The 25,120-nt window shown below is 45.1% G+C and overlaps 1 protein-coding gene across 9 annotated transcripts in view; it reads right to left on the reverse strand.

Moving 5' to 3' along the window:
* LOC144770105 (uncharacterized) overlaps positions 1–25,120 on the reverse strand; it is a 139,886-nt gene that overhangs the window by 30,178 nt on the left and 84,588 nt on the right. For all 9 annotated transcript variants that reach the window (XM_078654372.1, XM_078654369.1, XM_078654367.1 and 6 more), the window contains exon 6: positions 21,507–21,631. In XM_078654372.1, coding sequence (XP_078510498.1) covers positions 21,507–21,631 — 125 coding nt within the window. The remainder of the gene's footprint in view (positions 1–21,506; positions 21,632–25,120) is intronic.

A 25,120-nucleotide genomic window follows, 5' to 3' on the forward strand; every position in this document is an offset into this window, starting at 1 on the left:
GTGCAGGTAAGTATAGAGTTACTATTCTTAATTTCATAAATATGCAGCTCAGAGACAGATATATTTTCAAGGTACACAGATGTGGAGTTAAGAATATTAAATGTAACCATATTAAATTCACAAATTCACAATATTTTATAAGTCAATATTCTAGCTTCAATTTTTTGTCGCATGACATTTTGGTACTCAATATTCTGAGACAGAACCATGGAGACATATTTTATTCAAATATTACGTCTTTCGTCTTAGTATTTTTTCAAAAATGTGTGTTCCACTGTACTCATAATGTAGGAAATTGTCAAATCGGATCAGAAATGTTATTTCTTAATTTTTAATGAAGACAAACACCCAGCAGCAATACAATCCATCAATTGGGATAGATAAATCTGCAGATAAAATATGTTTTTCTTCAGATTAGAATGCTGTCCTTCCCTGCATTGCAAATGCCTCCAACCTACAGAATTAGGGTTTTAGAAATAGACAAGTGTCCAACGATAAGGACTCATAGATATGATTCATTAAGCAGGTTAAACATTTGTTCTGCTGAATAATGATATCGATTTCACTAGATATATTTTTGGGAATTGAATAGGTAATGTAATATTAACGTACCAGCATCAGCCCGTGTGACTTCTTTATCACTTCTTAGTTGTAGAACATTAGAACCTGAAGAGACTCCAAGTTTAATATTGTTTTTATTTTCATGATATGTATTAAGAATGAAAATCAAAATGTAAATATATGTTGTATTACTATGTTAGAAACGGGGTCTCTAGTTAGCAGAGGTATGTACTCTGCCCAAGAGGGGACTGCCACTGTAGTCAGGGTAAGACAGATACACAACCCCCATTAACCTGTGTTCACCTTCTGGTAGTTTGGCACAGAAAAGTCAGGGTTTACATAAGATGCAATGTGTAAAGTATTTGTGCAAAACTTTCATTACAGTAACACAGTGAAAATACCACAAAAAGACTCCACAGTAGTTAAGAAAAATAGAGAATATTTATCTTAGTAAAACAATAAACAAAACAACAAAAATCCAATAAGCAGAAGTCAAGATATGAAGTTTTAAAGATTAAATGCAAAAAAAAGTGCTTAGAAGTCATAGAATTTTATAAAGCGCACTAAAACTCAGAGGTGCCAAAATACTATTGCAAGACAGACTAATCAGATCAGCCAAGAGACAGGGAACTATACTGAAAAGGCCAGGTTTTCAAATGTTTTTTAAAGGATCTAAGGGAGGCTGCTTCAGTGATATAAATGAACAGGGTATTCCACAGCAGCAATTGAAAAAGAGTGCCCCCCCATCTTTCCTCCCTGAATCGGGGTATTGTAACTTTTTCAAGGTGAGCAGATCCTACTGGGTGTGTACCAGTGAAATAGAGCATTTCAGTTAGATAGGGCCCATCTGATACAAAGCATAGAAAACAGTACACAGAGCGTTGAAGGAAATTTGCTTCCTAACTGCAAGCCAATGAAGAGAGCAGATACCGTCTCTGACTGAGAGCCTCTTGGGGATGTTCATAATAAGACAGGGAGACACATTCTGAATAACCAGAAGTTTATTCAGGGAAGAACTGTTAATGTTTAAGTACAGTGCGTTTCAATAATCAAGCCACAAGGTTACTAAGGAAAAGGGGTTAGACAAATTGAATATTTCAGGAGGGAAGCTCACCTCCAATTGCTATGTTTACTCTATCTGCTGTACATACTCAAAACGACATAATATACACAGACAAAATTAGATATGCCCACACAAGGTAAATACAATATAGTGACCTGGAACGTTAGAGTGATGGGTTCTGAACGGGAGCAAGGCCCACATAGCCTTACTACAGGAAACCCACCTGACTGCCAGCGAAACAGCTAAACTGCGCAAGAAATGGAGAGGACACATTTTTACCATGTCCTATTCCGCCTTCGCAAGGGGAACCCTTATTTGGGTGAGACATGGAGAGCCATTTGCACACATTGCAAATACCACCACTGGGTTGGGGCTCCCAACAGTAAGGCCAAGCCTCTGACTTATATTTAACTGAAAGACTACTAATTCTTTTTCTGATATAAAAAAATAATTTAAAAGAGATTGATTCAGACAAAACTAGTAGTCTTTAGCACATGTTGTTTGGTTGATCCACATGTCAGTATTGAGTATACTTTAAAGAAAAAAACAGTATTGGCGTTTGTTCAGTTAAATATATTTACACACATTGAGCAGCGTATAGACATGCAAGGCAGGTACACAATTGTACACGGGACACTTGATGGGGCACATTTAATTATTGGGAGTATGTACGCACCAAATTATGACCAAGACAAATTCCTCACTAACATGAATACCATATTAGCGGACTAGGTCGATATCCTGTGGTCACTGGGCGGGGACTATAATGCCATACTAGATGTTCATCTTGATCGTTCCCACCCCCCGGTTCACGGGGCTGTATCCCTTAAACAAACAGAATCCCTCAAATCTTGGGTGGAGGGATGGTTGTTGGAGGATGTATGGCGCCTTCGAAATCCTACCTGCAGCGAGTATTCCATCACATCAACTCCCCACCAGACTGGATAGAATCTTATGCTCCTCCATCATTGCCTCCCAAATCTCCCACACCACATACTTGGGAAAAACTTTGTCGGATCACAATTTGCTGGAAATCACCCTGGAATGGGGGAGGATACCCACCCCAGTCCCCACCTGGAGACTGTGTCCGCAACTGTTAGAAGATGCGGTCTTTAGAGATCGCTTGGATACCAGTATCTCCAATTACTTTAATGAAAATACAAACTCCGCCTCCTCATGCTCCATAGTGTGGGACGCATTTAAGACGGTAATGTGTGGAACGTCCATAGGTGTCATGGTGGTGGCTCGACAGGTAATTAACAAAAAACGTACAATACTTGAAGCCACCCTGCAGGAGTTGGAACAGGATGTGAGTGCCAACCACCCCGTTCAGACCCAATTACAAGAAGGAAGGATCAGACATGCCGAACTCCTTGAAGATCTAGGCCTAGTAGACTATAGGGCATACACCCAACGCTCTCATGCAGAATTGGACAAGTCTGATACCTTGCTGGCCCACCTTCTACGCGATGCCCACACTCCCCCCAGTAACGATACCAGAAGTGTCACTACCAAATTGCACTGTGGTGTATACACAGGCAGCAATAAACAAAGCATTTAAGGAAGACTATGAGAACTTGTACAGAGCGCCCATAACGGCACCGCCAGAACATGTTCTTGGACGACTTGCACTACCCTAGATTGACTAAGGCAGCTCAGGCGGAGCTGGGAGGTCCCATCATTAGGACTGTAATTAAGGAGGCCATAGAGGACATCCAGTGCAATAAGACCCCGGGATTAGATGGGCTGCCAGCAGAATTTTATTCCACCTACGCAGGCAAGCTAGCTCCCCACCTCGAATGCTTATATAAGGCAGCACAAGAAACACATATTCTCCCATTGACAACTATGCAGGCACTAGTCATATCCCTTCCTAAACCGTATAGGGACCCACGAGATATGGCGGGGTACCGTCCCCTCTGCCTCCTATCTACAGAGTACAAAATACTCAGCAAAATTTTGGCAGCCGACTCCTCCCCTACCTCTCTAAACTGATTCATCTAGACCAATGCGGCTTCATTCCGGGTCGGAATACATCCCTTAATATACAACGTCTACACTACGGTATGGAGGCGGCCACAAACTCTCTTGTAGAACAGGGTGTATCTCCCTTGATCTCCAACAGGCATTTGAGACGATACATTGGGAATATATGTTTGTAGCCCTGAGCAAAATTGGCATATCACCTAAATATGTACAATGGGTTAAACTCTTGTACACTGCCCCCACTGCCCGAGTTCGTACTGGATCTCATATTTCCAACTCGTGCCCGGTGGCGAGAGGAACCAGACAGGGCTGCCCCCTTTCACCAATCCTGTTTGTACTGGCCCTAGAGCCCCTCTTCATAAAGCTCCGAGTGTATACAGAAGAGAAGGAGATCCCTTTGCGGGGAGACTCAACATGTAGTATCAGCTTATGCTGATGATCTATACTATACCTTCAAGATTTAACGGGAGACCTCGAGCCCCTCCCCTCTATATTTAGATGATTTGAGGCCATTTCAGGGTTAGCAATCAACGCTGTAAAATCACAAGCATTTTATATGAAACACAGGGAAGACACAGATCCTTTTCCCTTTGGCCCTGTAACCCCGAAGGTTGCACCATCTACCTTCAAATACCTAGCTATACTAATTTACAGAACACCCCAGGACCTACTGGAGGGAAACCTCATGAAAACTGTTCACTCGCTAAAGGCTCAGATTACATTCTGGATGTCGCTGCCTCTATCTGTAATGGGGAGAGTAGCTATATCCAAGATGGTCTTACTCCCTTGATTGTTATATTATTTTACCAATGTGACACTCCTGATTCCGCACAGTGCCTTTCATTCATTGGACACCCTACCAACAGACTTGATTTGGGGGAAGGGACGTAGGAGGATCAGCCTGGCGAAACTCAGGTTGAAACCTGAGGAGGGAGGACTGGGAGCCCTGATTTTAAAGCATATTGCATGGCCAGTCAACTGCAGTGGTTATCGTACTGGTTGGCTGGGAGAAATTTGCACGAAATTGAATACACACCGCAAAAACTGACTGAGGAACGTTTACATACACTACTCCTGCACAGCACCAAGCTACCGCCTGCAGCTCCATCTCTGCTTAAGGTCTCCCTGACATATGCGATACGTTCTCTGCAATACACTAAGAAGGTTACCCCATACTCAGCTAATATCCCAATGCTTGGTATACCAACTAACACAGGATTGATTACTAACTGCAGTATTCTCCATTGGACGCGGGAGGGAGTGGAAACGATAGGCAGCTTATTTTTAGATGGCGTACTGGCAGACCCTGACAACTTTGTCCTGGCCCAAGGAGTTCCCCAGACGCTATTCCTAAATCATGCCACTACCACACATTATGTCAAAAAACAATGGCCCCCTGATGATAATGAACCCCTCATGCACGGACTAGTGCATGCAGTACACTTGATGGGTAGGGGAGGACATCTGGTTCGCTGGCTATACAGGGGCATCTGGTCACATGTGGGTATTTCACTGGGGCCCCTGCGTAAAAATTTGGAAAGGGTTATTAGACGGAATGTCACCGATAAGGAATGGGCCAGCACCCTAGAGGTCCCCAAAAAGGTGTTCCATAATGTTAAATTCAAATACATCCAATATATGGTTTTACACAGGGCTTATTTTACACCACAATCAATCAATCAATCACTGCATTTCTAAAGCGCGCTACATACTCGTGAGGGTCTCAAGGCCTTGGGGGGGGGCTTTGGGGGTGGCGCTACTGATCGAAGAGCCAGGTCTTGAGAAGTCTTCTGAAGGCCAGCAGGTCCTGAGTCTGTCGTAGGCTGGTAGGGAGAGTGTTCCAGGTCTTGGCGGCGAGGTGGGAGAAGGATCTGCCACCGGCAGTGGTTTTCCGGATACAAGGAAGCGTGGCGAGGGCGAGGTTGGCTGAGCGGAGACTTCGGGTCGGGGTGTGGAAGCTGAGACGGTTGTTGAGGTATGTAGGTCCGGTGTTGTGTAGTGCTTTGTGTGTGTGGATGAGGAGTTTGAAGGTGATCCTCTTGTTGACGGGGAGCCAGTGCAGGCTTCTCAGGTGGGGTGTGATGTGGCTGCGTTGGGGGATGTCGAGGATCAGTCGTGCCGAGGTGTTCTGGATTCGTTGTAGTCGTCTCAGGAGCTTGGTTGTTGTTCCTGAGTAGAGGGCGTTCCCGTAGTCGAGTCTGCTGGTGACGAGGGCCTGGGTGACGTTTTTTGTTGTTTTTGTTCTGTTGAAGCAGGATGCGGAGACGCCGTTGACGTGCCTGGTCATGGAGAGGGTGGAGTCGAGGATGACCCCCAGGTTGCGTGCGTGGTCTGTGGGTTCCAGGGCTGTGCCTAGCGATGTGGGCCACCAAGAGTCGTCCCAGGCTGATGGGGTGGGTCCGAGAATGAGGACCTCAGTCTTGTCTGAATTCAGCTTCAGTCTGCTATCCTTCATCCAGTCGGCTACGGCCTTCATTCCTTTGTGGAGGTTGGCTTTGGCGGTGTGGGGGTTTTCGGTGAGGGATATGATCAGCTGGGTGTCATCGGCGTAGGAGATGATGTTGAGGTTATGTTGTCGTGCGACGTGGGCGAGCGGTGCCATGTAGATATTGAACAGCGTCGGGCTGAGGGAGGCTCCCTGAGGGACACCGCAGATAATCTCAGTGGTTTTCGAGTGGAAGGGAGGGAGGCGGACGCTCTGGATTCTGCCGGAGAGGAAGGAAGTGGTCTAGGTCAGGGCCTTCTCTTGGATTCCGGTGTCATGGAGGCGAGCTGATAGGATGCGGTGGCAGACTGTGTCAAAGGCTGCTGATAGGCCCAGGAGGATGAGGGCGGCTGTTTCTCCTTTGTCCATCAGGATCCTGATGTCGTCAGTGGCAGTGATGAGGGCGGTATCGGTGCTATGGTTGCTGCGGAAACCGGATTGGGAGGGGTCCAGGATGTTTTTGTCTTCGAGGTAGCGGGTTAGCTGTTTGTTGACAATCTTCTCTGTTACTTTTGCCGGGAACGGGAGCAGGGAGATGGGCCGGAAGTTCTTGGGGTCCTTGGGGTCCGCCTTGGGCTTCTTCAGAAGCGCGTTGATCTCGGCGTGCTTTCAGCTTTCCGGGAAGGTTGCTCTCTCGAAGGACCTATTGATTGTTTTCCGGAGGTGGTGAGCGATGGTTGTGCTGGCTCTGTTGAAGACGTGGTGAGGGCAGGGGTCGTATGGGGATCCGGAGTGGATGGAGTTCATGGTTTTGATGGTGTCTTCGTCGCTGAGGTTGGACCAGGCGGTGAGGCGACTGGTGCGGGTGGTGGTCGAGGGGTGGTGGACTCGGCGCTGGGTGCGGGGGTGTCGGAGATGAAGCTGTCGTGGATGACGGTGATCTTGCAGTAAAAGAAGGTGGCCAGGGAGTCGCACAGGTCTTGTGATGGTGGGATGTCGTTGGTGTTGGAGCTGGGGTTGGAGAGTTCTTTCACGATGCTGAAGAGTTCTTTGGTGTTGTGTGCGTTGTTGTCTAGGCGGTCCTTGAAGGCGGTCCTCTTGGCGGACCTGATGAGTTGGTGGTGTCTGCGGGTGGCGTTCTTGTGGGCTGTGTGGCGGTCTGGTGTTCGGTCGTGGAGCCATTTCCTCTCCAGCTTTCGGCACGTGCTCTTGGAGGTCCGGAGGTCTTCGGTGAGCCAGGCGGCTTTCTTGTAGGTGTGGTGGTTGGTTGTGGAGGTCTTGAGAGGGGCAAGGGTGTTGGCGCAGTCGTTGAGCCACTGTTTGAGGTTGGTCGCGGCGGTGTCAGGGTCGGTGGGGTCGGCGGGTGGTTTCAGGGCGAGGGTGGTAGTTAGTTGGTCCGTGGTGACCTTGCCCCAGCAGCGGCGTGGCAGCTGTTGGGTGCGGTGGTGTGTGGCCGGTTTCCTGAAGGTGAAGTGGACGCATCTGTGGTCGGTGCAGTGGGGTTCGGTGGTGTGGTTGAAGGAGACGTGGGGGCTTGTGGAGAAGATGGGGAGCAGCGTGTGTCCAGCGGCGTGGGTGGGTGTCGTCAAGCTGTTTGAGTCCGAGGTTGGCGAGGTTGTCGATCAGGGCGGTGGAGTTGGCATCGTTGTTGTTCTCGAGGTGGAAGTTCAAGTCCCCGAGGAGGATGTAGTCCGTGGAGGCGAGGGCATGGGTGCTGACGAGGTCGGCGATGGTGTCGCTGAACTGTGGTCGTAGTCCGGGTGGTCTGTAGACGAGTGTTCCTCTGAGGGTGGTGTTGGGGTCGGTGTGGATCTGGAAGTGCGTGTGCTCGGTGGTGGTGAGGGTGTCGTCGGTGTGGATGATGGCGATTCCCCCTCCCACTCCGTTGGTGCGGTCTCTGCAGGAGATCTTGTAGCCTTGTGGGATGGCTATGGCGATGTCTGGTGCTGAGGTGGCGTTCAGCCAGGTCTCCGTCAGGAAGGCGACGTCGGGAGCGGTAGAGTCTAGGAGGTCCCAGAGTTCAATGGAGTGTTTGCGAGCGGAGCGAGTGTTGAGGAGGATGCAGCGGAGGTGGTTTGGTTCTCCGGTTGGTGGTTTGGTGGGCTGGATGCTGGTAAATCTTCAGTTCCGGCAGGCGAAGGGCCCTTGGGTGCGCCTCGGGGTGGCTCGGTAGCAGGGGTGGTCTCGTCCAGTGTTGAGTGCGTGGAGGGTGCTGGAGTCGTAGTGCAGTCTGGCGTTGCGGGGGGCGCGGGGTCCAGCGGTCCTGGCGCTGGGTGCGGTCCAGGCGTGGACGGGCGCAGACGGACTTGCCTTTGGCGCGCCTTCGGTGCGCCAGCGGCGCACCCGCTGCGTGCGGCAGCTGTGCGGCCGCTGCGTGGCCTCCATATGAGGGACAGAGGGAGGGAGGAGCAGCTGGGTGGCGGGAACGGGGCGGCGAATGGGGAACCAGGGGGGCGGGGACGCAGCGGCGGAAGAGGGCAACGGGGCACACAAGGAAGGGCAAAAACAGCCCAGAAATTACAAAAAACTAGCAAAAACGAGCAAAAGGCAGGAAAATACAGAGGGCACAGAGATTACAGAGCAGAGAGTATAAACGAGCAAAAATGCGGGGGACACCAGGGTGGCAGGGCCGCAGGGGACGCAGCAGCGGGAGAGGGCGAGGAAGGGCAAAAACAGCACAGAAATTACAAAAAACAAGCAAAAACGAGCAAAAGGCAGGAAGATGCAGGCAATACAGAGGGCACAGAGATTACAGAGCAGAGAGCATAAACGAGCAAAAATGAGGGGGACACCCGGCCTGAACCCGGGGACAGCGGGGCACAGCGAGTGGAGGCAGTAGCGGGGGTAGCCACACAGGAGGACTGTGTCGCCACACCGTGTAGCCACACCGCCTTAACTGCATATTCACAGATGCCCAGATCAGTTGCCCCCGGTGTGGGACGGCAGATGTGTACCTACCTCACATGATATGGAACTGCCCAAAATTAGAGAGGTTCTGGGCCAAAATAGGGGATATATTGCGGGATGTAACAGGTACCTCAGCATAGGACACAGTGGAAAGCTGCCTTTTGGGACTACACCCCCACCCGAAAAACCAGAAAACCAACTACAGATTCGCTGATATGGCCCTATTATTGGCAAAGTGGGCTATACACACGTGGCATACGGAGCTTGTCCGGGAGGTGGGGGAAAGCGCCACCCTCCAGCGGGAGGAACAAACGGGCCATCGCAAAATACCCATTTCAGTGGAGTGGAACCAAATGCTGGGATCGCTAAAGGCTATGGACTTGATAGAATCTGACTGATCCTAAGCTGGGTAGGACATTCCCCTGACACAATACAGAACCCGGCCATTCCCATCTAGAAATATATTAGCATCCCAGGCAACCATCCATCATCTATGCATTACATACAAAGATACCGTAGGAGTACTGTACAGAACACTATACGCCGACATTAACAAAAGTGAGCCTAACAGGGGGGGCGGGGTGGGGGGTATGTTATGACAAGTTGGGGTACGGGAACAAAACTTGTAAATGTATGCAATACTGTTAATCTTTTAATAATACGGCTGTATACGGTTGGTATACATATATGTGAAAGTGGGTCTACAGTAGTCAGCCATACTAATGACAATATAGTGACTGCATGTATCAGTGGTACTCTGTTGGCCTAATCACAGTTCTCATGCTAAATCCCTAACACCAACTGTAAAAGCAAATATGACATGATTGTATGTATCGAACATACTTATAAAATCAATAAAATTGTGTTAAAAAAAAAAGTTACTTGCCAAAATGACAGATTAGTACAACTCTGCCGGCCGGGATGTAAGGAAAGATTTTTTTCAAAATCCTTATGATGTAAAAACAAGTACTATTAGTACAACTAAGCTGTGTGTCAAAGCTTAAGGTATTGTCAAATATATTATACCAAGATTTGTTGCTGCCTTTACTGGAGCGTGAAGAGGTCCACAGACATCCGGCCATGAGATGTTAGTCCAGATGGATTCCCAGGACCCAAACAGAAGAACCTTAGTCTTGTCCGCATTCAGCTTCCAAGAGTTGTCTCTCATCCAGCTTCTGATGCTAGACATACACTGGTTGAACTTCTCCACCACTAAAGTCACGTTATTGGAGATAGAGACGATAATTTGAGTATCTTCAGCACATGATAGCACTTGGAAACCGTATGAGCCCACCAATTCAGCCAGAGGGGCCACATACAGATTGAATAGTGTGGGTCTCAAGGACAAGCCCTGGGACACCCCAGAGGGAAGGCTAAACTCATTGGCCTTAAAGTCACCACAACTGACGATCTGAACCCGGTTGGTCAAAAAAGAATGGAGAAGCTGCAAGGCAGTCATGCTAACAGCGGCTTGCTGCAGACTTTGCACCATTTGTACAGATGAGACAGTATCAAATGCTACCGATAAAGCAAGCAATATCAGAATAGCTGCTCGCCCTGATCGGCGAATATTGTCAGCCACCACAATGAGAGCAATCTCTGTGCTATGTCCAGTCTGAAACTCATTCTGAAAAGGATCAAGGACCCCATGGGTGTCAATAAATCTAAACAAGTCTTGGTTAATGAACCTTTCTAACATTTTAGCAGGGGCTGACAGCAGAGATAGGTCAAATATTTTACATGTCGTCAGGGTCCGTCTTTGGTTTATTAAGTTATCAAGAAGTGGAGTGACAACTGCTTCCTTCAAGATAGTAGGAAATACACCAGATTGCAGTGTTAAATTAAGCAAAATTAGCAATACGATCCAGAGCCAATTGGAAAATGTTAGGCGTCACTGGGAGAGCCAGAATTAAGACTCAGCAAAAGATCCTTAGTTTGTTGAATTCAGGTCAGGGGAAAAGCATGAAGAATATTCTGCTGGGAGCAGGTAACAGAATTATCAAAACAGGAATCATTTTCTGAAGGAGCATTGAAGTTTGAAAAAATGTTAAGTATTTTTTGGCCGAAAATAAAGAGCTACCTTCTCACAAAATTCTTGGGATGGATTAAATGAACACTGAAAGAGAGGATCAGGCAGCTCCTTCACTGCTTTCAACAACTGCGTAGAGGAATTATTAGCCGAGCTAATCTTCTCCGTATAAAAGGTAGCTTGCAAAATGGTCTTTTTATTACCCAAAAGAAGGGCTTTATGCTTCTCTTTTTCATGAGAACAGGGGTTAACTTTCTATTTACACTCTCGTCCGCAGCATTACTACATAAGGGACTTGGAAGCAGAAGGCTTGCATCTAGTTGGAGTCATGGCTTTGAGGGGCACTACAGTATCCAAAGCTGTGGTAACCCAGGCTTGATAGCCTTCAGCTGTTTGTGCAAAAGAGCTAGCTTGTCTGGCCCTCGAGGATTCAAGAGCCTGTTCCAGGCTTTTTGAGGTAAAGTTGCTTAACTTTCTTTGACAAATATGTTTGGAAGGGGGGTCGATCTCGTCCCAGATGTAGAACATGAGGAGAGAACTTTAAAAAGAATCACTGATGATCTATCCAGAGGAGTTGGACATCCTTGATATCCAATTCACCATGGTTGTCAAAAATCCCATCCAAAGTGTGGCCCAAAGAATGGGCAGGAGATTCCACCAATTGACCAAATCCAAATTTGAACATAAGTTCAAGTAAAGAAACTGAGCCTGAGTCAGGATATATCTTAAAAATGAAAATTGAAATCCCCTATGATGGTAAATTGAGAACATGTCAAGTAAGGTTCAAAGGTCTTCCACCCTACCTCAGAGAAATTAGCCAGTGGGGTGATATACCAAAAGGCCCGAAAATGTAAGCCTAAAAAGGGCTACCTCCAGCGAGTCCCCTAAGTTCTTAACCACTGGGTCAAGGGTACTGCTGAAAACCTTTGAGTAACATGACAGCCAGCCCGCTCCCTCTCTGGCACTGACGATCAAGCAGTGAAATGGTATAACCAAGAGGTCTTCTCTAGCCCTCATTTCAGTAAGGAATAGACAATCAAGAGTCAGTGAAATAATTAAATTGTGGACTTCAGTTTTATGTTTAACCAGGGAGCTGGAATTAATTATTGTTCCCTGAATATGAGTCAGATTGCCATACTCAGCTCTGACCCTTAAAAAATATTTTATCTTCCCCGGGCGATAAGGATATGCTAGCGAGCAAATGTTTACTTGCGGTGACAAGAGACCGGTGCAAATCCAAAGTTTGGGCTGACTATGGTAGAGGACAGGCCGTCTACAGAGCCCACACAGAAAAAGTATCTTGTATGGAGCACAGCATAGATGTTGAGAGTACAATGCATTGATCTTTTCCACAGTTGGGTCACTGCATCGCTGTCAAACTCCATTGAGATATAGGCAATGAGTTGTTGTTGAGCCGCACAGAGCATCATCGCTGGGCTGCACAGATGATGTCAAAGGATCGGCGCTGTGTCATCGTTAAACCTCGCAGTAGGGACCCTCGTCATTGTCGAATCAGCACTGCGTTGGCGTCAGAGGGCAATGTGCTGGTTTTTCTACCGCAACCGGGTCAAGGCGCTGGTTTTTGCATTAAAACAGCTGCAGAATACACTTCTGAGGCACAAGCCTGGAGAGTAGGCACCTCAGGCAACGGTAGGACTCACAGATGACAGAGTTCAGCAGCACCATCAGAGTTGCAAGAAGTCTTTGGTGTCCCTGAGACTTCAGAAAACAGAAGGCAAGCCAACAAGGCCTTGGGCAATCTTGGGTTCAAGGATGTAGAGAACAGGTCCAGTCCTTCTCACTCCCAGGCAAAAAAGTAAGCCAGGCGGGTAACTACGCTCCACCTGCGTAGTTTATGTAGTTCTGCATACTCCACGTCCTGTTGCAAACGCAGAGTTTAGGCAAAACTATGAATCTGTGACGGAGCACAGTTAGCTGGCCCCTCCACCCTCCCAAAGTAATAATAAAGTAATACAAAAGGCTCTTACCTGCTGTGGCTGCCTCCTTCATTCCATGGCCGCTCTCCTTCCTCCTCCTCGTTGTATTTCTGCTCTGATAACCTCCACGTTGTACGTCTTGCAGATAAGCATGCGCAGGACGAGGACGAGGAAGGAGAGTGGCCATGGCAAGGCAGCCACTGCAGATAAGTGTCTTTTTTAAAACATTATAAATACTTTGGGAGGGGGAGAGTGTGGAGCGAAGTTCCACTGAGTTGTTTTCCAACTCTGTGGAACTTCGCATAGAGGCACTACGCCTGCTCTGCCCACCCTTACAAAAAAGAAGCAGGCAGCAGGCCAACACAGCAGAGCAGGTAGAAAAGCGGCCATCCCTTCAACAACACAGAAGCTCTTCATCCAGGCAGAATATCCTTGGTTCCAGTAGAGTTCTCATTTGGTGGTGTCAGGTCTTATACCCAAATATACCTTTGAAGTGCAGGCGACATCAAAGAGGCCTTTGAAGATCCCTGTCTTTCCTGCTCTGGTTCCAGACACACTACAGGGGGGTATGCAGCTCTTTGTGTGGGGACAGGCATAGCCCTATTCAGGTGCAAGAAGTGCCAGCTCCTCCCTCCTAATTTACCTCAAGAAGGCCCATCAGCCAGGTGATGGGCCATCAGAATGCGAATGTCACACCCCAGCACCATTTGTGTGACTGTCTAGAGCAGGCGTCTCCAATCTTTTCTGTAGTTAAAGTTACTTCAGAGCAGAGAAAATCATTGTGAGCTACTGAAGGCTAAGCAACTCGCGCATTGTTACCAAACAACCTCACACCCAGCTCCATTGACTTTAAGCCTAATGTCCATAGAACCAGATACTATGGTTTGAACAAAATACTTTGAATCGGGGGCACTACGACAGGACTGCCATGTGTGTCAGTGACAGAGTGTTGTCTTATGTTTTTTAATGGACAAATTTAAAGTGCCAAAAATGTTCTGTAAAATTTTTCATGATATGGAACATTTTTCTCCCACTTAAAATAATGACTGTATTTTTCATATATAAATATGCACTGTGTCTACCAGTCACTAGGAGTATGATGCCTACTGTGTGTAAAGGCGACACTTTGAAATGGTAGAAAATTTAACTGAAGAGTTAACTTTGTTTATATGGATTCCATAAAACTCATCATTTAAATGTATTCACATCTACAAACATAAGGCATCTTGCTCCCAATGGCCTGTAGACAAGGTGCCATATTTATAATAGAAAATTCTTCATGAAGCATAAAAACGTAATTGGTTTAATTGAAAGAGGAAAAAAACATTAAGACTTAGGGCTCGATTACGAGTCTGGTGGTCCACGGACCGCCAGACTCATGGGGACACGGCGGTGGTGGTCTTCTGACCGCTCAATTACAATTAGGGTGGTCAGACCACCATTGCCCACCGCATCAGTGTAGAGGCAGCAAAATGCTTGGCGGGACCAGTGTGGTCCCGCCAAGCATATTACAAGTTTCCTCTCCGCCACGGTTTTCATGGTGGTTCCTCCTCCTTGAAAACATGACAGAGAGGAACCAAAAAGGGCTTACAGGAGACACTATTGCCTCTAGGCCATAGGGTCCAAGTGCCCCTTGTGTGCATGCACCCCAGTTCCTGCAGGGCATGGACTTTTAAGTTCATGCAGTATATGAACTGTTTTTGGCATTCCCATTGCGGTGCCCATTTTCAGAGGCATCGCCATGGGGACATAAAAAAAAGTCCGGTAGATACACAAATACTAGTAATCTGGCGGGTGGCCTGACCACAGGTTTGACGGTTCGGCGGCAAGGCGGACCCGGCGCCGCACCGCCAAACTTGTAATCAGACCTTTAATGTTTTATAGAAATATTTTCCTTTACTTTACATTTCTCCCATTTCAAAAAGAGGATTGTATTTTTCAGTTATAAATATGGCACAGTGTCTTCTTACTACTGAGAGCAAGAGGCCTGTTGTTTGTAAATAAAATGCCACACTTTTGAAATGGGAGAAAGTTAAAATGAAGAGTTAACTTAATCATGAAGGTAACTTTTCATTTTGATCTCAGTACTTATTTAAGAGTTAAATACCTCATTGCTTCAGTTTTTTACATCTGTGACCATGGGTCATGAATCTGCCTCCAGCACTGCTCATTATCAGGGTCTGCTATCTGCAGCTCTAAGATAATAAACACAGCCGTTCCTTAACTTGAAAAGAAAAATGTGACCCTGTGTTTTAAAAAAAAAATGAACTTAATGCTGTAAGCTACTCTGTAGGTGTCAACAAGCTAACTCGCAATCGACTGGTCGGAGACACCTGGTCTAGTGGGAGCGTTAAAGCCCAACTGGCACCCAACCCTGACGGGTATTCAGAGACTGGCAGAGGCAAGGAATGGTTAAAGTAAGAAGAAGCCAACTTTCTAAAAGGGGCATTTTCAGACTTACAATTTAAAATCCGACTTCACTACCAGGACATGTAAAACTCAGAAGTGCCCATCCTATCTTTTAAATACACTGCACCCAGCCCATTGGGCTACCCAACGCCTATTTTAGGGTGACTTATATGTAATGAAAGGGGTGTTGTGGGCCTCGTGAGTAGTTTAACTTGCCTGGCAGAAATGGCAGTTTACAACTGCACACACAAGCTCTGCAGTGGGATTGGTGTCACTACATCGCGGTTTTTTACAACGCATTCAGTTACATCGGAATTTTTACAATGCAGGATCCATTACATCGGATGCCATTACAACGCATGGCATTACATAGCAGATGCTATTACAACGCATGGCATTACATCGTAAGTATAGGTAAGTATAAAAAATGTAATTAAGTTAATTTAATTAATTTAATTTAATTAATTGAATTAAAATAAATTTTAAAATAGTAATTAATTTTATTTAATAAATTTAAATCTATTTATTTAAATTAATTTTAATAAAAATTGTAATTAATTTTATTTCATTAATATAACGAAATTGATTTAATTTAAATATTTTTTTAATTGTAATTAAATTAAATTAATTAAAATAATGTATTTAATTTAATTATTTTAATTAAGAAATGTAATTAATATAATATAATTAATTTAATTTAACCTAAAAACACCCCGTACCCCAAAACCCAAACCCTACCCTGAAACCTAAAAACACCCCTGTACCCCAAAACCCAAACCCTACCCTGAAACCTAAAAACACCCCTGTACCCCAAAACCCAAACCCTGCCCTGAAACCTAAAAACACCCCTGTACCCCAAAACCCAAACCCTGCCCTGAAACCTAAAAACACCCCTGTACCCCAAAACCCAAACCCTGCCCTGAAACCTAAAAACACCCCTGTACCCCAAAACCCAAACCTTGCCCTGAAACCTAAAAACACCCCTGTACCCCAAAACCCAAACCCTGCCCTGAAACCTAAAAACACCCCTGTACCCCAAAACCCAAACCCTGCCCTGAAACCTAAAAACACCCCTGTACCCCAAAACCCAAACCCTGCCCTGAAACCTAAAAACACCCCTGTACCCCAAAACCCAAACCCTGAAACCTAAAAACACCCCTGTACCCCAAAACCCAAACCCTACCCTGAAACCTAAAAACACCCCTGTACCCCAAAACCCAAACCCTACCCTGAAACCTAAAAACACCCCTGTACACCTGTACTTATTTTAAAAATTACTTTAATTAATATAATAAATAATAAATTAATAATATTAAAAAACATAAATAAATATATTTAATTATAATTAATATTAATAAAAAAAAAAAAAAAAAAATACTTACCTATACTTACGATGTAATGTCATGCGTTGTAATAGCATCTGCTATGTAATGCCATGCGTTGTAATGGCATCCGATGTAATGGATCCTGCGTTGTAATAGTTCCGTTGTAAAAGACTCCCGTTGTAAAAGTTGCGATGTAACGGTGCATCACCAATCTTCAGGACTAATCCAGAAGAACCCACTCCTCAGGGTTTCAGTTGCAGAGAGCTCTCTACAATTCCAGTTTAGGACCACAGCTAATCACCCCTATCTGTCTTGTACCTGTGATTTCTATGCATCAGCACCAGCTAATTGGCAATGTGGTAGGGAAAGCTGTTCATTCATAAAGATTCAATCCTCTATTTGAACCGTCACCAATGATCTAGATTCTTTTTTTAGAAACCAAATAAGAGGCATAAGATAAGGACAACACATTACTGATAAGCAGTAACTTTTGTCAAAGGAACTTCTACGTCTGCCTTCCCGGCCACGTTCCATGATTGAGGAGAACGACAGATCTGCCTTATGTCTATCCCCTACATACTCCTTCCTTGAACCCATTCCTAGCCCGGTATGAATGAAAACAATACCAAGTTCACCCCTGTGGTGCAGCTGGTGATAATCTCGGTAGTACAACCATATACAAATGCTGGTTAAGACCAATATCTGCTTAATAGACTTTTATTTATATAGTGCTTCATACCTTAGTGTAGGTACCTAAGTGCTTTAGTGGTTATCACACAATTTTATTGCCCCTAGAAGGGTGAAAGATTTAGCAAACCTTAACTGGGGAATTAAACATAGCATTTAGGAAAACTGAACGAGGCTTTTCTCATCCCCGTCTCATGCATTAGAGCTATTTTTCTAGCCAACGTGTGTATGATTACAAATTACTAATATTGATCCAACTGTTATAAAATGTTAAATATATTAGCCAGCATGTAGCATGCCTAGAAGCTCTGGGGAGGCTTCTTAGTTGTGAATTTGAAATGCACCCTAGTAGGGGGTGGAGGCCATAATGTTCCAGAACAATGGGCTTGGAATGTCTTTAGACAACACTGCTCCTAGTCTCGTTACAAAGAGAGTCATGCTTCAACCAGCTGCTAATTGGATAGGAATGGGAGATGAGATTCCAACACAGATGCAATGACAAATGGTAAAACAAGAATGTTTTTGTCTAGCAGTAACCAAGCCCAGAATATAAAACATCAACACATGCACAAGTTGCAATTGCAAAAGAACTCCTGAGGCTAAATGTGCCTTTCTTAGACATATTTGATGCAATTATAGAAAGTTATTAGGAAAAAGACAAAATATTGCTCTGCTGGTTAAAATTCTGTAGGCAATATAGAAAGGCTGCAGGCATTAGGCAAAACCACTTCCAACTATCAATCGTTGAAAAAATCAAAACCTTTTGGAAGTAGATGAAATTAAACTTGATTCTGCCTGAGTCTACGGTCTTCCAAATTGATGCACATGAATAACCAGTACCTTAACCCGGCCCTACATCAGCTCAATTTCAACTAATCTCAAAAGAGCAGTCCAAAAATCAGACCCTCCAAAGTATGACACCAGCCTCACTGGAAGATATTTAGGAAGTTTATAACCACCCTAAAACTAACTGAGAGACTGCTGCATGTTCTTGTAGGCATTATTATCCTGCAAGATATCTTAGTAGACAAACTCCTCACATGAATAAATTAAAAGAAAATGAGCACTGCTCAGTTAGGCAATAATAAAAGCTTAATACTGAGTTGCTCTAGGCAATTCGGCTAGTAAATATCATAATATTGTTATTACATTGTATTAAATGTAAATTGGATAAATGTAAAACAAACCTCTGATTATGTCAAACACCCAATCTATGCCACAAGATGATCATGTATACATGTTTGTATGCATGTAGTCATGTGGTGTTTATATAGTGCAAACCTAGCCACAAAGCAGTGATTAGCTGTGAGGCATTGTACAGGGTCAAAGGCAAAGATATTGCCAACGAGTGATTGGAGAGGCAACCCTGCTTCAAGGAGTCGTGGTGGATCAGAACTGCATGGTTAAGTAGTGTTCTTTAAAGAGGTGTTTCTTCACCTCTTTCCTAAATTGGAGCAGGGTTGGGGTAGTTCTGATGGATATGGCGCTGTCATTCCAGGTACAAGATGAATAAATGGAGAAGGCCTGTGGCCTTGTTTTTAATTTTTTGCGTTTTGTTTCTCCAGTATGATGGTGTCCTGTAAGCCAACAGAGATGGCAAGATTTTCAGCGAGGTAGGCACGGATGCCAGTCACAATGGCTTTCTGAATATGGGCAGAATTAATAATATGGTAAAATTGAAGGAACATTAATCAATTTCACATGTTGAGACTCAAATGAAGCACATATGAAATTGACAATTAAAAGAATTTTGAAGACTGACATTATGTTACATACAGATATACCTATGGTACTAGTCTATTTTAGTACATTTAGAGGTGTTATCTACTCACAGAAAACATGAATAATAGTAAGTATCCTGTACCAATCTTCAATAAGACTGGCTGTTATGACTGTCACTCTTATACTTCAACATTTAAAAGTTGAGATATCCAACAGGACAATGGAGCAACAGTGGCCTAGAAAACCTGATAGAGGACCGCTGCTCTCAACATTACAATGTCCTAATACTTCACATATGCCTCTCTCTTTTCCCTTGCCTCTCTAAAACATCTAGGGGTCCATTAGGATGGCGGATGGATCGCCACCGCCATGCAGGCGGTGGCGATCCGTCCGCCATCCTTGCCCGTCCGCCACCTTTCTTCCCCCGCCATATAACAATAGCGGGGGGGGGGGCCGTGGCGGAGGGGAAGACCGTCCGCTGCTTTTCCACCGCGGTCGCAAGGCGACCACGGCGGAAAAGGCCTGATATGGTGGCAGTGTCTATCAGACACTGCCAGCCATATTAGGATGGCCTGGGAGGAATGCCTTTCCGTGGCAGCAATGCCGCTACGAAAAGGCATACTGTTCCAGCTTTAGGGGCCCGTTGCGGGCCCCTTGGGTGAAGGGGGGTGCACATGGGGGGTACCTATGGTACCCCCATGCGTTTCACAGCACAACATGGCAGGCACTGCGCGGTGCCTGTCATGTTGTGCTGTGAAACGCACAACAAGCATTTTTCACATTGCGGCGGCCGGTGCTTTAAGCACCGTCCGCCGCAATGTTAAAAATGCGGGATGCACCCGCCACTGTGGCGGGTGCCTCCTAATTGGGGGCACGGTTCCTCCGCCCTTGTGGCGGACGGTACCTGCCCCCGACAAGATGGCGGACAGACTTTGTCCGTCCGCCATCCTAATGGACCCCCTAGATTGGGCACACAGGAGCCTTCCAGCCTCCCATAGCTCACAGTGTCAATGGAGCCTCGAAAGGAAGGAAGGGAATCCTGCTAAGCTACTGGTTCTCCCTGACTCGGTTGAATGAGGAAAAGCAGTTTAGCTGTGCCCAAGGAGAATCAGAGATTGGCTTCAGCCTCCGTTCACACCTGTTGCTCTGTGTGTCCAATAGTTAACAGCCATGGCCCTGTGCACAGCTATTATAGCCTTATAGCCCACAGTACCTGAATTTACTGGCCATGAAAGGTTCACTCCAGCGTTCGGCTCTGGCCTTTAACAAGCGACCAGGACTTTAATGCCGGTATAGCCCAGCTACGGAGGGCTATAAGGCTATTAGAACATTCGCCCACCAAAGGCAGAATGTTCTAACAAATACAACAAAGGCCTCACGGATCTCAAAGGGACTGAAATCTTGTCGGGCTCCGTATGGTGAACGACAACATTGGAAAGTTAAGCTCCGGACTTCTACCAGTCATTAGAAGCCTGGAGCACTCCATTGTTTTCAATGGAGCTCCCAACATTTCAATGTGCTAATAACTGTCAAACATTCTCAGCAATAGCTGTAAAACAAAGGCTTCAGAGCCACGGGTGGCTTCAACCCCCTCAGTCTCAGAGAGGCCTATATGCTTATTAATCAGGACATTCTGCCCTCATGGGGCAGATTATTCTAAAAGCCTTTTAGGCAGCCTTAGCAGACTATACCAGTCACGGCAGTCCTGCACCCATGTTAAAAGCTGTTGGCTTGTTTAATGCTGGAGCAGGCCAGTAATGCCCAGTATAGCCCTCTACGGTGGGCAATAAGGCTATGTTATAATGTATTAGCCTTCTGCTGAGGGCTATAGTGGTGGTTAAAGGTCAGTGAGGGCCTTTTATTAAGGGCAGGGCCTTTAACAACCGGTGTAGCCTGAGGAAGAAGGGCTGTAAGCAATTAGAACATTCCACTCATAGAAGATAGAATGTTCACTCAAAATGAAAAATGGAGAAAACAAAAGAGAAACATGGGAACATTGGACCCGCTGGCTTATGCCACCCTCTACTGACCCTGAGTCCTCGATTGTCTTCTGTGGAGTTCCCAGTATGCCAATGATCTAATAATCTGTATTAGCATATGATGATATGAGACACTTCTCACATGTATTTGTTTGTACATTACTCAATATTGTGATTGTCAGTCTCCATCTGCTTTTATTATTTTCATGGTACCAGAGGAAGGCTCCAATTCACTACACCGAAAGGTTGCCACAGCACAAAAGAACACTTCACCTTTTGTTTGTGTAGGGATCCTGTGAGAACCCCGACCACAAATGCGATCTCCTGGCCTCTTAGTGATGGGAGATATGGTTTCACAAGATTCTGTAAGATCACAGGAATGGAGATGTCCATACTATGGAAGACAAATGCTCAGTATTCTACGGAATGAGAAAATCCCACATATTATGGTGCAGTGGGTGTGTATTTTATCTTACCTTCTACTAAAGCATCAGAACTTGAGGAGAGCTGGTCATACGTAGAGTCATCCAGCTCGTTCCTGGAGTCTGACTTGTTGAGTTCATCAGCTTCTGCCCTTTGTTCCAAACTGGGAAGGTCATGCCTTACAAATAACACAAAGTCACATGAGCACAACTATGAGAAACCAACACAGTGCACAGATCAGCACTACTCACTTTTGTGAAATGAGGAAAACATCCAGATAAATACTGCAACGTTGCAAATATTTATAAGACTTGAATAAAGAAAATAGTGCCTGATTTGGTGGCAGTCGGATCACGCACCAACAGCCCATTGGAGGAGGTCCAACCGCCACATTTCAATGCTAGTGGTCGGATCCACAGCAGGCGGAGTCCAGACCGCCGCATCTGAATGGATCTCAGATCCCGAAGGGGCGGCGGTCGGAATCACAGCCCTGAATGGAGGCGGACATTTGTGGACACTTGGAAATCCCTTTCCAACAGCCTTTTCATGCCAGAAAGACGGGCATGAAAAGGCTAATGGAAATGGATTTTGGGGCCCCCAAACAGGGCTCCATTCCATCCTGGGCCACTGTAAAGAGGCCCATGGGGCACATGTAGTGTGCCCACGCACTTCCATGTACTGTGCCATGCACCACATGGTACAATGCACACGGTTCGTGGAGGTGCAGGATGTGCGCCTTTACACGCCGGTTTGTGCTGCGGCCCTTTTCCTGGGCCTCAGCACAATCCGCCGTCCCCTAACCCAATGTGATTAGGGTAGCAGTCCATATGTCAATTGTTATTTTCAACTGTTAATGTGGACTCCTCTTAATATGTAGTCGAAATGTTTTGGCCAATCTGTTTTATGGCCTCTTAAGGACTGTACAAGGGAATGTGAACCCACTAATCCTTCTCCAAACAACATTTTCATTATTTTAATGCGATCAACAGGACTACAAATCCTAGAATGCAAAGAAAAGCAACCTGCAGGAGTTACATACTAATGGAACTGGGAAACTTGAGAGTGTTGCATTAGACTTGCAAATGTTTGAGAATGGTGTTCCAAGTGCTGAGAGAATACTGTTTGGAAAAAGATTAGTGGCTTCACACTCCCTTGTTCAGATCTGAAGTGGTCATAAAACAGATTGGCCGAAACATGTCAACTATATATTAAGAGGAGTCCACGCTGAAAGTTGAAAAGAACAATTTATGTATGGAATGCCGGCCCATTGGATGTTCCACATTTTAACATTAGACGATGGCTACAATGAAAGTGGACTATCTCTTGACGGACCTGGCTTGAAAATACGCATTGGGTCATCCATTTATTTGAATATATGAGGAAAGTGTGATTGTGGTTTTAAAGTTCTTTGCACTTTCACTCACAAGTAGTATTTACACAATAAATTGTTGATGTATAGTAACACTGAAGGAGGTGTGTGGAGAAAAAAATTAAATTTAATTAAGACATTGTGCAAATGATGATGTTGTCCAATAATAATGTGTGTGTTATTGTTGACCAAAGAATTTAAATCAATCCTTCTGGAGTTACTGAAGTTCTTCATTTTACCAATGCCAAAAGGGGTGATTGAGGGTGCCATGGAGGTGGTTGCTGGTTACATGAGAGACATAAGTAGCAGTTTCTGGGTGCTTAATATTGTGGAAATGATAGCTACACCTGGATCTGTTAAGTGCACCAGATATCTAACAGTGATTCATCGTTAATCTTTGGGCACATCAAAGAAAAACATATATCCGCTGTAGTCAAAGTGAACAAAACATGCTCTTCTCTCTAAACCCTTAAAATACACTTTTCTGGACATACATGTTTAATACAATTAGTGTGTTTTGGAATTAAACCAAAGTCCCTACGCTCTACACAACATTAAACCTCTAAGATCAATGGAAGAGCTTTTCTGGGATTGAAACAACGATCTAACAATAAACCTTTATGATGATGATTGGAATATACTATTTTCTACGAAGCATAATTTGAGTCTTGCATTTAAGTAGAATTGTCACCAAATACATACAACTGTGCGTTATTTTATATTACTACATTGGCATGAATGACACATTTCAAGTAAAATAGCAACATGTGTCTCTATTCAATGTGAAATGTGCCATAGAATAGCAATGAAGGAGAAAGGTGTCAGGTGCCAAGTGTTAATTTGCAACTGTTGAAAAAAGGACAGAAATTACACTGCAATCAAAATTAAATAGCTGGTGGAAAGTGGAATTTGTATTGTGGACCATTCAACACTCAGACAAAAATCTGATGTTTGGAATTTCCTATTTCAACATCATCTGCCTGCTAAAAAGGTTCAGAAAAGTAAAAGATTTAGGGGGTCATAACGATGGCGGTGTAGCTGCCACCGACAGGCTGTCGGTATCATGAGGCCATTTTCCACCGCCATATTATGAGGCAGGTGGTGGTTGCTGGTTACATGAGAGACATAAGTAGCAGTTTCTGGGTGCTTAATATTGGGGAAATGATAGTTACATATGGATATGTTAAGTGCACCAGATATCTATCAGTGATTCATCGTTAATCTTTGGTCACATCATAGAAAAAAATGTATCTGCTGTAGTCAAAGTGAACAAAATATGCTCTTCTCTCTAAACTCTTAAAATACACTTTTCTGGACAGACATGATTAATACAATTCATGTTTTTTGCAATTGAACCAAAGTCCCTATGCTCTACACAATATTAAACCTCTAAGATCAATGGAAGAGCCTTTCTTGGACTGAAACAACGATCTAACAATAAACCTTTATAAAGATGATTGGAATATAATATTTTCTACGAAGCATAATTTGAGTCTTGCATTTAAGTAGAATTGTCACCCAATACATAGAACTGTGTGTTATTTTATATTAATACATTGGCATGAATGACAAATTTCAAGTAAAATAGCAACATGTGTCTCTATTCATTGTGAAATGTGCCATAGAATAGCAATGAAGGAGAAAGGTGTCAGCTGCCAAGTGTTAATTTGCAACTGTTGAAAAAGGGACAGAAATTACACTGCAATCAAAATTAAATAGCTGGTGGAAAGTGGGATTTGAATTGTGGACCATTCAATACTCAGACAAAAATCTGATGTTTGGAATTTCCCATTTCAACATTATCTGCCTGCTATAAAGGTTCAGATAAGTAAAAGATTTAGGGGTCATAACAATGGCCGTGTAGCTGCCACCGCCAGGCTGTCTGTATCGTGAGGCTATTTCCCCCCGCCATATTATGATGGCGGGCGATACCATGGCGGTCAGAAACACCGACTGCAACGTATCTGATGAGCTCCTTAAGCCCGCCGGTACTGCGAAGGCCTTCATCATGTAATACATGCCGTCAGTGCCTAGGTGGCATCTCCGGTCAGATTACAATACTGGCTCCCCACCAGCCTTTCCATGGCGGGTGAGGGGGCCTGTTGCGGGCTTTCCTTGTGCAAGAGCAGTTTGTTTTTGCACTTGGGGGGGCACCATAGGTACCCCCCTACATTTCCTTGCACCTTGTGGCAGGCACCGCGTGGTGCCTGCCATGTAGTGCAGGGAAAAGCAAGACCTGCCTTTTTTCCATTGCAGTGGGTGCTGCTGGCAGCAGCACCCTCTGCAATGGAAAAAATG

Source organism: Lissotriton helveticus, chromosome 7, assembly GCF_964261635.1.
Source record: "Lissotriton helveticus chromosome 7, aLisHel1.1, whole genome shotgun sequence".
NCBI lineage: Eukaryota > Metazoa > Chordata > Amphibia > Caudata > Salamandridae > Lissotriton > Lissotriton helveticus.